General features: G+C 37.9%; 1 protein-coding gene across 1 annotated transcript in view; it reads right to left on the reverse strand.

The window, feature by feature from the left end:
• HELB (DNA helicase B) overlaps positions 1 to 14,005 on the reverse strand; it is a 35,113-nt gene that overhangs the window by 9,309 nt on the left and 11,799 nt on the right. The window contains exons 7-11 of the mRNA XM_007179762.2: positions 11,986 to 12,140; positions 8,765 to 8,846; positions 7,835 to 7,894; positions 6,464 to 6,692; positions 5,523 to 5,666 (exon numbers count right to left, since the gene is read on the reverse strand). Of these exons, the coding sequence (XP_007179824.2) occupies positions 5,523 to 5,666; positions 6,464 to 6,692; positions 7,835 to 7,894; positions 8,765 to 8,846; positions 11,986 to 12,140 (670 nt within the window). The remainder of the gene's footprint in view (positions 1 to 5,522; positions 5,667 to 6,463; positions 6,693 to 7,834; positions 7,895 to 8,764; positions 8,847 to 11,985; positions 12,141 to 14,005) is intronic.

Here is a 14,005-nt window from a genome sequence, read left to right on the forward strand (position 1 = left end):
TGGATTATAAATTTGAAGAAATAAATAGAGCAAAACATTAATGAGTTGGAAAATAGGAGAGCTGATAAGAAATTCAGGTAACCAGTTCTGGAGGTCCAATATCCATAAAGTAGAAGTTCTAGAAAGAAAAAACAGAGAAAGCTGAGGATGAGATAATGAAATTATTTAAGAAAATTTCCCAAAATTGAAGAATATGAGTTTCCAGAATTCCAGAGTCCCCATCATAAAAATCCATAGGAGAAATTTCTCCCATATCTCACAGCTAGGAATATTTGCCCCTCTCAACAACTGTTTGTTTGTTCATTTACTTTAACCTAGAAGACATAGTCAACTGACTGCTTCTCTCTTTGCTTTGGGAACTTTGGCCTTAAGGGAACTTAAAAGCTAAATCTGCAGTCTACATTAACACGCAAATAGGACAGTATGCATATCGGCATTCCAATCCACTCTTGGCAGTAATCCTTTTATCATGTTTAACTTTATTTTCCACTTGACATGCATTTTTCTTTTTAAATAAATTTATTTATTTATTTATTTTTGGCTGCGTTGGGTCTTCGTTGCTGCACATGGGCTTTTTCTAGTTGCAGTGAGCCGGGGCTACTCTTCATTGCAGTGCATGGGCGTCTCATTGCGGTGGCTTCTCTTGTTGCGGAGCACGGGCTCTAGGTGCGCAGGCTTCAGTAGCTGTGGCACGTGGGCTCAGCAGTTGTGGCTCACAGCCTCTAGAGCACAGGCTCAGTAGCTGTGGCGCACGGGCTTAGTTGCTCTGCGACATGTGGGTCTTCCCAGACCAGGGCTCAAACCAGTGTCCCCTGCATTGACAGGCGTATTCTTAACCACTGCACCACGAGGGAAGTCCCTGACATGCATTTCTTTATATTTTAAAAAATCATGCTCAACTGTAGGCACTTTTTGTAAGCCATTTCAAATTCTTTCTGGAATTGAGGTGGGGTAAGTTAATAAATAAAACACCATCCACTTCAAAAAAAAAAAACCCTACGCTAATTAATGTTTGTCTACTATTAGAGAATATAGTCTAACCTATAAAATTTTCTACATAAAAATGAAAGTGGGGGCTTCCCTGGTGGCGCAGTAGTTAAGAATCCGCCTGCCAATGCAGGGGACATGGGTTCAAGCCCTGGTCCGGGAAGTTCCCACATGCCACAGAGCAACTAAGCCCATGCGCCACAACTAGTGAGCCTGCGCTCTAGAGCCTGTGAGCCACAACTACTGAAGCCCGCACTCCTAGAGCCTGTGCTCCGCAACAAGAGAAGCCACCACAATGAGAAGCCCGCGCACCGCAATGAAGAGTAGCCCCCGCTCGTCGCAACTAGAGAAAGCCCACACACAGCAACAAAGACCCAACGCGGCCAAAAATAAATAAATAAAATAAATTTATATAGAAAGAAAGTGGATGCAGCTTTGTCACCAAAACAACATAATGGCAGAGAGAGGAGTTCAAAACAATGAGATAAATAACAGAGCCACAAATAACTTGTGAGAATTAACAATATTAAAATAAAGTTGAAAAGCAAGTTGCAGCAAATGCAATGTGGTGTCCAGAATAAGATTCTGGAACAGAAAAAGGACATTAATGTACAAACTGGTGAAATCAAAATAAAGTGTATTTTTTAGTTAATAGTACTGTACCAATAGTAGTTTCTTAGTTTTGACAAATATACCATAGTTATATAAGATGCTAATATTAGGGAAAGCTGGGTGAAAGGTACATGGGAACTCTCTGTACTAACTTCCCAACTCTTCCATAAATCTAAAATTATTCCCAAATAAAAAGTAATTACCTCACAAGGGTAGAGGAAGGGGATACATTTATCAAAACCCATCCCACGGGGCTTCCCTGGTGGTGCAGTGGTTGAGAATCTGCCTGCCAACGCAGGGGACACGGGTTCGAGCCCTGGTCTGGGAAGATCCCACATGCCGCGGAGCAACTAGGCCCGTGAGCCACAACTACTGAGCCTGTGCTCCGCAACAAGAGAGGCCGCGATAGTGAGGCCCGCACACCGCGATGAAGAGTGGCCCCCGCTTGCCGCAGCTAGAGAAAGCCCTCTCACAGAAACGAAGACCCAACACAGACATAAATAAATAAATAAATTAAAAAAAAAAAAAACCCATCCCACTTTGTAATTAAAATGTGTTTGTAAATTATACCCCAATAAAGTTGGTTAAACAAATAAAAAAGAAGTTGCAAAAACATATATAATCAATACAATACCATTTATGTAAAACTTGGTTACCTTGTTTCTATATGAACAGACAAATTCAGGTCAGAAATCACCTCTGAGGAGGGTGGGAAGGCCTGGGATGAGGGGAGGGCAAATGAGGCAGTTGCTTTGGGTACAAAATTTAAGAGGATACCAAGAAACTCAGCATTGCTTTGGGTACAAAATTTAAGAGGATACCAAGAAACTCAGCAATCAAGATAAATAAATTTTAAAAAATTAAAAACTCTCCAGAAAGTGGGCACAAAGGGAACATAACTCAACATAATAAAGGCCATATATGACAAACCCAAAGCTAACATCATACTCAATGGTGAAAAGCTGAAAGCCTTCCCTCTAAGATCAGGAACAAGACAAGGATGCCCACTCTCACCACTTTTATTAAACATAGATTTGGAAGTCCTAGCCACAGCATCAGAGAAGAAAAACAAATAAAAGGAATCCAAATTAAAAAGGAAAAAGTAAGACTGCTATTGTTTGCAAATGACATGATAGTATACATAGAAAATCCTAAAGATGCCACCAGAAAGCTACTAGAACTCATCAATGAATTCAGTAAAGCTGCAGGGCACAAAATTAATATATGGAAATCTGTTACATTTCTATACACTAACAGTAAACTATCAGAAAGAGAAATTAAGGAAACAATCCCATTTATAACCACTCCAGAAAGAATAAAACACCTAGGACTAAAAAGGAGGCAGAATACCTGTACTCCAAAAACTATAAGACACTGATGAGAGAAACTGAAGATGACACAAACAAATGGAAAGATATACCATGTTCTTGGATTCTTTCAATATTGAAAGAATCAATATTGTTAAAATGACCATACTACCCAAGGCAATCTACAGAGTCAATGCAATCCCTATCAAATTACCAATGACATTTTTCACAGAACAAAAAATTTTTAAATTCTATAGAAACACATAAACCCAAAATAGCCAAAACAAGTTTGAGAAAGAAGAATGGAGCTGAAGGAATCATGCTCCCTGACTTCAGACTATACTACAAAGCTACAGTCATCAAAACAGTATGGTACTGGCACAAAAAAAGACACACAGATCAATCCAATAGGATAGAAAGCCCAGAAATAAACCCACGCACTTATGGTCAATTAATCTATGACAACAGAGGCAAGAATATACAATGGAGAAAAGACAGTCTCTTCAATAAGTGGTGCTGGGAAAACTGGACAGCTACATGTAAAAGAACGAAATTAGAACATTCTCTAACACCATATACAAAAATAAACTCAAAATGGATTAAAGAGCTAAATGTAAGACCAGATATTTTAAAACTCCTGGAGGAAAACATAGGCAGAACACTCTTTGACATAAATCACAGCAATATTTTTGGGGATCTGTCTCCTAGAGCAATGGAAACAAAAGCAAAAATAAGCAAATGGGACCTCATTAAACTTAAAAGCTTTCGCACAGCAAAGGAAACCATAAACAAAATGAAAAGACAACCTATGGACTGGGAAAAAATATCTGTAAACAATGCAACCAACAAGGGATTAATTTCCAAAATATACAAACAGCTCATACAGCTCAGTATCAAAAAAACAAACAACCCAATCAAAAATTGGGCAGAAAACCTAAATAGACATTTCTCCAAAGACATACAGATGGCCAACAGGCACATGAAAAGATGCTCAACATTGCTAATTATTAGAGAAATGCAAATCAGAACTACAATGAGGTATCACCTCACACCAGTCAGAATAGCTATCATCAAAAAGTCTATAAATAATAAATGCTGGAGAGGGTGTGGAGAAAACAGAACCCTCCTACACTGTTGGTGGGAATGTAAATTGGTGCAGCCACTATGGAGAACAGTATGGAAGTTCCTTAAAAAACTAAAAATGGGGAATTCCCTGGTGGTCCAGTGGTTAGGACTTGCACTTTCACTGCTGAGGGTGTGGGTTCAATCCCTGGTCAGGGAACTGAGATCCCGTAAGCCACACGCCATGGACAAAAAATAAAGTTACTCGCATTTTTAAAAAATTTTTTTAAAAAACTAAAACTACAAATAGAATTACCATATAATCCAGCAATCCCACTCCTGGACATACTAAAAACAGAGTTACCATATGATCCAGCAATCCCACTCCTGGGCATATATCCAGAGAAAACTCTAATTTGAAAAGATACATGCACCCCAATGTTCACAGCAGCACTACTTACAATAGCCAAGACATGGAAGCAACCTAAATGTGAATCGACACATGAATGGATAAAGAAGACGTGGTATGTATACACACACACACACATACATACATACAACGGAATACTACTCAGCCATAAAAAAGAATGAAATGGGGAATTCCCTGGCGGTCCAGTGGTTAGGACTTGGTGCTTTCACTGCCAGGCTTGGGTTCAATCCCTTGTCAGGGAACTAAGATCCCACAAGCTGCACAATGTGGCCAAAAAAAAAAGGAAAAAGGAATGAAATAATGTCGTTTGCAGCAACATGGATGGACCTAGAAATTACCATACTAAGTGAAGTAAGTCAGAGAAAGACAACTATATGATATCACTTATATGTGGAATCTAAAAAAGTGATACAAATGAACTTATTTACAAAACAGAAACAGTCTCACAGACATAGAAAACAAACTTATGGTTACCAAAGGGGGAAAGGAAGGGGTGGGGAGGGATAAATTAGGGATTTTGAATTAACAGATACACTCTACTATATATAAAATAAACAAGGACCTTCTATATCGCACAGGGCCCTACTGATATATTCAATATCTTGTAATAACCAATAATGGAAAAGAATCTGAAAATATATATACATATATATTTACACGTATAACTGAATCACTTTTGTGTACACCTGAAACATTGTAAGTCAACTATATTTCAGTTTAAGAAAATAATTTAAAAGTTTAAATTTAGAGCAAAAAAGATCCACATTGAACAAAATATCAAAATTTTAAATAAAGGCAAGATCAGTAAGAGTGCCATGCCAAGTGACACTGCAGACAGAAGCAAGAGGGAAATTCAGTTATCCTGGTCCTGACCGCTCTTTCCCTGGGAGACATGGGAAGGCCTGCAGGATGAGGCTTTAACTACGTCTTAGATCCAGAAAATAAAGACAGCTCTGAAGCAGAGACTGCAAAACATTAGAGTCTGTACAGTAGTTTCAGTACTTTTGTGTATTTTGTTTCCTAATTAAAAAAATAATAAAAGCAACAAAACTTAGGAAGAAAATAATGCAAGGTACTCTATCTTGGCAAGCTATTTAAATTGCTTTATAAAAGTCCATTCTTACCTGAAAAGTGTGAATAGTTCTTGCCCATGCATGTTTTATGTGACAATATTGCATTAGTTTCCCAAAATCCACAGTTACTTCGAAGCCAGCCATATTATTAATGGTCAAAAATCTTTGCTTTCCAAAAGTTATATCAGTTTTATCCTGTCATCAAAACAAATAACTGTTTTGTATGTTTTCAAATATGTACACTGTAAAGGTCTATTTTGGGGTTGAACATAAAATGCAAGCACCTTATGAATAAAATAGCATGTATAATTGTTAAGAATTTCAAAAAGCTTAAAATCTATGCTTGAGCACCTACTGAGTATAGACACACCCAAATATTTTAATAACCACAAATGGAAGTTTTGGGTCCTTGAAATTTAACCTTAATTTGACTCTTTGGAGAACAGTCTGTGTTGTCTTTCTTATTTTGAAGACTATACATTTCACTTCTTGCACTGACTATGTAAGTCTGCATGTATTTTTTGCAAAGTCTACTTTTCCTCACAGATTTTAAAGAATAAACTTGTAAGTTTAAAAGGGTGTTTATACAATGAGGACAAATTCAAGGTGACCGCTTCTATAGTTTCTACATTTAAGCAGCAACCAAGGAAGTGATGCTTTGTAAAATATAATAAGTGTGTCACTTGTCCCTTGTTTTTTGTTACTCAAGCACTTCAAACTTATTAAAAATATGTTTCTTCACAAAGCCTTCCAGACTTCCCAACTCATTTTATGAGGCCAGCATTAGTCAGACACCAAAACCAGACAAGATATCACTAGAAAACTACAAACCAAGATCCCTCATGGACACAGATGCAAAAATCCTTAACAAAAAATTATAGAAGAACGCCAGCTCTGATATGATTAAATTCTGAATCAATCCTCGGGCAATAAAAGAAAACCAAATCTATCCCTCATAGGTAAAAAGGTACTATTTTTCTGTTATCATTTACCTCTGTTATGAAAAATACTTCTCCATTGCAGAGTCGAATACCACTTTCAAAGTCATGCTTATTTTTAGCAAAACCATGAGGAGTACCATTGAAGTCTTCACCACTGGCCTTTAGTTCATTATTTTGTTGGCTGTTGAAGGTATTTTCAGGGAGTAAGTCTGAGAGATACGCATTCCTGGTACAACAAATTTTATCACCAACTCCAAATTCAAGTCTATTCTGATGGTTTCTGGGTTAGAAAATAATAATACAGCATCAGAGTTTGGAAAACCTCAATTTCATTTTCTTTAAGCATTGACTCTTACTCAGATCTGATCCAGTTCTCAAAATTATTTCCACAGTCTCTTTACATCACTTTTGTTCTCCAAAGGTAAACAAGAAATCAGGCTCCCTCAGTTGTGGTCTGACTATCTACACTTTCTGCACACCTCAAACTCAGTGACATTTCCCAGTCGAATTTTTTCAAGTTAGAAATCTTGGCATAAAGGCTGAAGTCTCTCTTTCCCTTTATATTCCAAAAGTTACCAAAAATCTTATCGACTCTACCTTTTAAATTCATCCTCTCCTTTCCAATCTCTCTTATCACTACCCCAATTCAAGTCTTACAGCACTTACACATGTCTATTGTAATAATTATATCAGAATAATAACAGCAAATCAAATAAATGCTGGTGATAATACCAGTTACCGTGGTAAGTGCTTTAGGTATATTATTTCATTTCATCCTTACTACAACTTTATGAGGGAAATTCTGGGTAGGTGTCCTCTTTTACATACATAGAAAGGTGAAATTACCTGCCCAAGATCACAATTACTGTGACCCAGACTGGATGGCCCCAATCTTGTGCTTTTCAACCATTTGTTGGGCTACCTATCATGGTTTTTTGTGTCCTTCCTCAATAGACAGGGAGCTCCTCTTGAAATTTACACTTCTCTGGGTTCTCTGCACTTAATAAAGAGTAGGTATTGATAAATGCCAGAGAAGTGAGTTAGTCTGTCCTACATGTGAATAGAGTGGCTTTTCTATGCTCCTATTTCCCTGATAAAAGTCCACCTAAGGTGCTCTCTGTAGGCACCCTGTTGCTAAGGTTCTTGTACACATTCCACACATATTCTAATTTGAAAAATTGCCCTGAATTCTCCACGCTTATCTTGGAGAAGCTAGAGGTAGGAAACCACAGGGACAATTTTATTCTTTGTTTTTCTTATTACCCTGATTACCAAAAAGTCAATTCCTAAGGATATATATTATATTTAATTGAAGATATCATTTGACTTCACAAAGGAGAAAAAAGATTTTTAAGTATGCGCTACAGTGATAAATGTCAAAACAAACAAAAGTATGGCGAATCCAGGAAGCACTGTCCTCACTTGATTAGACGGCCCGTGTAGTGCTTGCAACAGCAGGTGTTGATCACGTCACAGTCCTGCCTGGAACATAGAAAAATACAAGGGTCATCTTAATGGAATGTCTTTTGTGTGGATTTCTGTTACCAACAATTATGAGATACTGGATTCTATCTAAAGTTTCCAGGACTGGGACTTCCCTGGTGGTCCAGTGGTAAAGAATCCACCTTGCAATGCAGGGGACGTAGGTTCAATCCCTGGTAGGGGAACTAAGATCCCACATGCCACGGGGCAACTAAGCCCACGTGCCACAACTACTGAGCTCGCTCGCCTCAACTAGAGCCCACGTGCCATAAACTACAGAGCCCACGCGCTCCGGAGCCTGCGCGCCACAACTAGCGAGAGAAAACCCACACGCCACAACTAGAGAGAAGCCCGCGCATCACAACAAAGAGCCCGCGCGCCACAACTAAGACCCGACGCAGCCGAAAATAAAATTAAATAAATAAAAAATAAATCTTTAAAAAAAAAAAAAAAAGTTTCCAGGACTTTCTCCAGGAAAAGTATTGTGTAATTTTGATCTTAACATAACCCTTTCTTCCACTCAGATTTCCTATGAGTTACCAAATATAATATTTGGTAGAAAGAGCACCTCTTTAGGGAATTCCCTGGCAGTCCAGTGGTTAGGACTCAGCGTTCTCACTGCCAAGGGCCCGGGTTCGATCCCTAGTCAGGAAACTAAGATCCCACAAGCTGCGAGGCGTGGCCAATAAAAAGAAAGAGCCCTCTTTAGAAACTGCCTTCTGCTGGACCTAACCCAAGAAATACCTCAAAATAAGAGAAGAGAATTCACAGTGATGAACTACCAGTCTCCTATTCCAACAGCACCTAGATTCATAAGATATGAGATTTAAAAGCTTCATTAAAAACACCAAAATTTTGTAAATGCTTTACCTTCTAAATGCAATAAATTGTGATGTTTTTGCATCTTGTAGGTCCTTTTCTTTGAGTAAAGTACTAACTGCAGAATATAAATCTGAAAATTCAAGAGAAAAAAGTTAACACAGCAAAGCACTAAATTATAACATTGTTTCAATGGAGAAACTAATTCAGAATTCCTGCTAAGGGGTCCAGGAAAACATCTCACCAAATGGGATACAAGTTCACCATGGGAGCATCAACCTCATTTGTTTCATCAGCAGGAGCAAGAGGAAAGAGAATGAAGGTGACGGTTCCAGACACTCTATCCTCAATCACTAGCCAGGACAGCTCCTAATTTGTAATATCACCACTGCATATTTACTGATGGTTTGTGAATGCTGAATTTAAAGTATGAACAAGAGGACAACATATGTAACATAATTACTAATGTAAGACTTCTTTCTGTCTTAAGTTCTAGTGGTACTAGTGGTCATGAGTTATAATTTGAGAATCTATACGCTTTGCGTATGTGATTTCATCTTTAATCTTCACAGTACTCACATGATGCATGTATTATTATATACAGGGCCGACATTGAGCTGATACATACCAGTATAACATTTGGAGATATTTCTGTTTTAACTAGAAAACAGCTACTCCCCAAACACCACAGTGCCCTCCCTCCCACCCCAGCCATGTCTTTCCTTCCTCCAGAGCCCCCAGATCTCCCCATGGTTCAGCAACTAAAAGGTTAACCCTGACACAGGAAGGGCATCCATTCCAAGAGTGACCAGACCCTACCAGCTATTAAATAGTTTAACTAGCACCACTCATTACATCCTTGTTAGGACCGTGAAACTGAGGCTCTTGGAAGTAAAAGAAATTTTCCAGTGGGGTAGGGTGACCAGCCTCCCTCTTTTAGAGCTCAGATCGTTGACAGTGATGATGTCCACTTACAGCTTGCCCTTCGCAGAGCACTGAGAAGCAGGCTTCCTCTAACCTCTCTCAGCAATGTCACAAACCAGGGAACATTTCTCAGGAGAGGCAGAAGAAATAAAAATTGGGGTAAAAACATTCCAGGCTTTTGGGTCTTTCCCTCGTAGCAGATAAACCACAAGGGAATGAAAAAGCCCAGGCCTTGTGATCCCCGCTCTAGGAAGACTGAATCAGTTGCTGGCTGAGCCCTTCATTTTTCAGATGAAGGAAGGATTATCATTAAAAAATGTCCAAGACTCAGCTCACCGCCAGCCAAGCCCCGCTTGCCAAAGGTCTCACAAGACACTGGTTTCTTTCACACGTACAGGATCGCGCTGTTCTGCTCCTTGCTTTGTTCACTCTCTCTACATCTCCCAGATCAATACGTACGCTGTACTTCATTGATTCTAAGATACGCATTTTTTTCTCATATTTTAACATCTCTGGAATTCTAGCCCAGCTATGAAGCCTGTCTTAGGCCTTTGTACCTTGCAATAATGGGAATAATTGAGTAATTTATTAAGAAATACTTATTACTTAAGTATTAAGGAATAATACTTAATTATTAACGAAAAAATACTATATGCCTCTCTAAGGAGTAATTTATTCAATTCTCTTAAAGAAGAGACTCATTTCCCAGCTGAAGTTTGTAATTAAGATAGAAAACAGCTCCAGCTAAGCTCCACTACCATTCTGAAACAACTTTTTTTTTAAGTACATTCTCATTAATGTAAAGAATGGGTGCCAGAAATAAAACTAAACATATTTTAGGTAGATCTAAATGGAGTGGCAAAGAAAGCCAGTTTCTTAACCATCTTAGTCTCATTTTCTTCATCTGTACTAATACCTACTATGAACTAAGTAAGCTGTGGAGAGAATAAAACATTATCTATAAATTATTCACAACATGTGTAGTAAAAAACAAGTCAAAAAACAATACACAGCTTATAAACCAAATTATGTAAAACTAATATATGTCTGTGTATGGATATAATACGGTTTAAAAAGAGAAACTCCAAGCTCTTCCTATAGATGTGACCTTTATGGGGTTGATTCAGGGGAAGAGGACAGGGGATGATTAAAGGAAATATTAATTTTTAATTCAAACACTTCTGTATCACTTGACTTTTGTTAAGGAATATAAATGATTTCTATAATAATTTTAAAAAAGCCAAAAAGGCATTTATAGAATCCTATTATTATATGAGCTCATTTAAAAAAAAGAATAATGTAACATGTGAATGAACACTAACCCAAAGGAACTGAGAGGGGAAATACAAAGGAGGAAAGGCTTACAGATAAAGTTGAATGTCAATTAATTTCACATGCAGAGTGAAAGCTGCTAAGGAGGAAGGATATACCTTGAAGAACTGTGGCAACTACAATAAATCCTCAATAAAAATCATTTAAATTTTCACTAATTCAATTTGGAGTAAACCACTACACTATTTTAAAAAGCTTGCTAAGTTAAGTTTATAATATAAAGAGCAAATTATTTAAATAAATAAATAAATTCAATTTAAATAAATTCATCTGCAGTAGATAATTTAATACCTTTTATTCACAAAAACTAACGTTCATAAAGTTCCTCAAAACCTATGAACGCCCTCAACCTTCACAGCTGTCCCCCACGCACTGTCACTATGACTCCCATTTTACAAATGGTAGAGTGATGTAACATGGGTCATACACATAAGGCAGAAGATTCCCTATCCCATGCACTTCCTCAACCCTGCCATGCTGTCATCCAAACACCCATAATTAGAAGTGGTGCTTGTCCATTTTACTAGAAACAGAACTATTAGGAACTCAGCTTGGCAAGAGTTTGACAGCCATTACTTTTGTTTCACAAATGTACTCAAAACAACAAATTTAGTATTTACTTTTCCAGCAAATAATGTACTTTTACAGCAAATACTGTACTTTTACAGTATTTGCTGTAAAAGAAAAGCTTCATTCATTAAGACATGCTTTCTCCTGAATGAACCTGGATTACTTAGGGCTTTGCTTTAGTTTAAACTAATCATCTACATCCACTTATTTACTCAACAAATATTTACTAAGTCCTTAGTATGCATGTGTCAAGAGCTTACTTCTTTACAAAATTCTAAAGTAATCTGCTTTTTATGATTAATAAATTAGTTTATTTATTTTTAGTGCCTAACGTTTTACTAGCAATATTTATCTTTACCATCAAATAAAATTATAACTAGTCATTTAATAACTATATTATGAAACTGAAATACTTAACCCTATATAACATAAAAATTTATACTTACAAGAGTGATGATTACTTTTTGAGAACTGAGAACTGGCATCTTCTTCTGGGAGTCTAACAAAAATAAATGATTTATCTTGTATTGAGACAGGCAATGTTGGATCATCAGAGATATTCAGCTCTGCATCAAATGTTGGAAACTGGCGTCTTGAGATTCTTAAATAAAGGTAAAATAATACACCAAGAGCATTAGTATCCAAAAATGTATCTTCACATATGAGCAGAGATAATGTCATTACAATAATTAATATCTGTGAATAGGTCATAAATAGGGTAAAAGGTCTACCCATATATGCATTATAAATAGTAAATGAGTTTCAAAATACACTTAACAAGACCATAATGTTACCTTTATCCATCAGTCCCCTACCCCTAGCACATTAAAAGCATTAGAAAAAATTGTCATGGAATTTACTAAGCAACATTCTGAGAACTTGACCTACTTTTCTCCAGACCACTAAAGAACCATACCAAGTAGGTATTATCCTCATCTCACAGAGGAGCAACATGAGGCTTAGTTAACTACAGTGGGGTCATCCAAGATCACAGAGGTAAAAAGCAGGGGAGCTAGGAGGGAAATTTGGGCCCACTGGGCTCCATATTCCTTTCTATTTAAATTAATTTAAACTCTTTGGGGCCTTTTCCATACATTTACATCATACTCTTTCTTTTCTCCTTTCTTCTGTATATATCATATGTGGTGGCCCCCAAGCTGTAAGCTTATTCAGCTTTCTGCTTTCCGGAGAACTGCTTGTCTCTCTCTTGGTATGCACTCCTGACGCTGCGGTATTGAGCGTAAAAAAGGAAAATGGCTTGCGGCCAGTTTCGCTCCAGGTGCCTGCTCTGCATCTAAGAGCCCCTGGTTGTTCCCCAGAAGAAGGACGTGCTGCCCTGAGGGGGAAGTCTGTATCTCCAAAGAATGGCCCATAAGGCATGCTGACGCATAGATAGTGGTGCATAGATAGTGGCGACAGAATTATGCGGAAATACAAGGTTTACTGATTTATTGTCTGATATTCGTTCCGTACTAAACCTATATATACATTCATGCTCTTTGAATAAACTTGCCTTGCAACCATCAGTTGTCTTGGCCCTTCTGACTCCATACTGGTGCTTTTCAGTTCCTTACCCCTCACCGCCAGGAACTTCTAGCTTTCTGCAGCCGGTCTGCGGCAATCATATATATGGTCTCATCTTCCCAGCTGAACCAAGTATCCACATCTTCTCTTTGTTTCTGTTCCCTCCTCATCCTTCTTTTGTTCTTGTATTCCCCAAGACTAGCAAGTCATATCAGAAAGCACAGTAAAGGCCAGGGGCCTTGTCATACTAGAGTCCCTTCTTGGTTATTTGGAAGAAAACTGACACCCTGTAAAGACCTAACAGCAGCCTAGCTATCAAAGGTATAGTACCCTACTGTGTCATCTTTCAATCCTTCCCAACAGGGTTGGAAGGGAGGAAAGGAGAAAGAAGGAAGAAGGCTCTCCCTGCTGGAACTATCCCAGATTTAATTTGGGGTACTGAGAATCACCATGGATTTCCTGTTTTGCTTCTGACCCAGGACATGTAACATACTTCTATCTCTAGAAGCTTTTCCGTGGTATCATTGGGATCCTTCTGTCATTAAACACTTGGTGATGATGACCAAGAAGAAATAATGAAAGGAGCACAGCTCAGCCCAAAAGATATCGAAAGGGTTACTAAAAGGAATTCCTAAATTTCAGATAATATTGAGTTCTAAGAAACCTAGAGTGCTTTAGATTCTTCCAAGATTTCTAGACTTTAAAATGACCAATCATCTACCAACATTCCAAAACTGAGGTGGACTTTAGGTAGGAGAAGAGTTATAGGTAAGAGTTATAGAAGAGTTATAGTTACACTTCCAACTGCATTATTTTTCTTAACGTCCCAGTACGAACCTATATCATCTACCCTATTCCTGTCCATTCTGCCTCTACCCCCACTATCTTTTCCAGGGTAGATGGGGCAGGGAAATAGTAGGCTTTGAATATTCTCGTTTCTGC

Source organism: Balaenoptera acutorostrata, chromosome 11, assembly GCF_949987535.1.
Source record: "Balaenoptera acutorostrata chromosome 11, mBalAcu1.1, whole genome shotgun sequence".
NCBI classification, from domain to species: Eukaryota; Metazoa; Chordata; class Mammalia; order Artiodactyla; family Balaenopteridae; genus Balaenoptera; species Balaenoptera acutorostrata.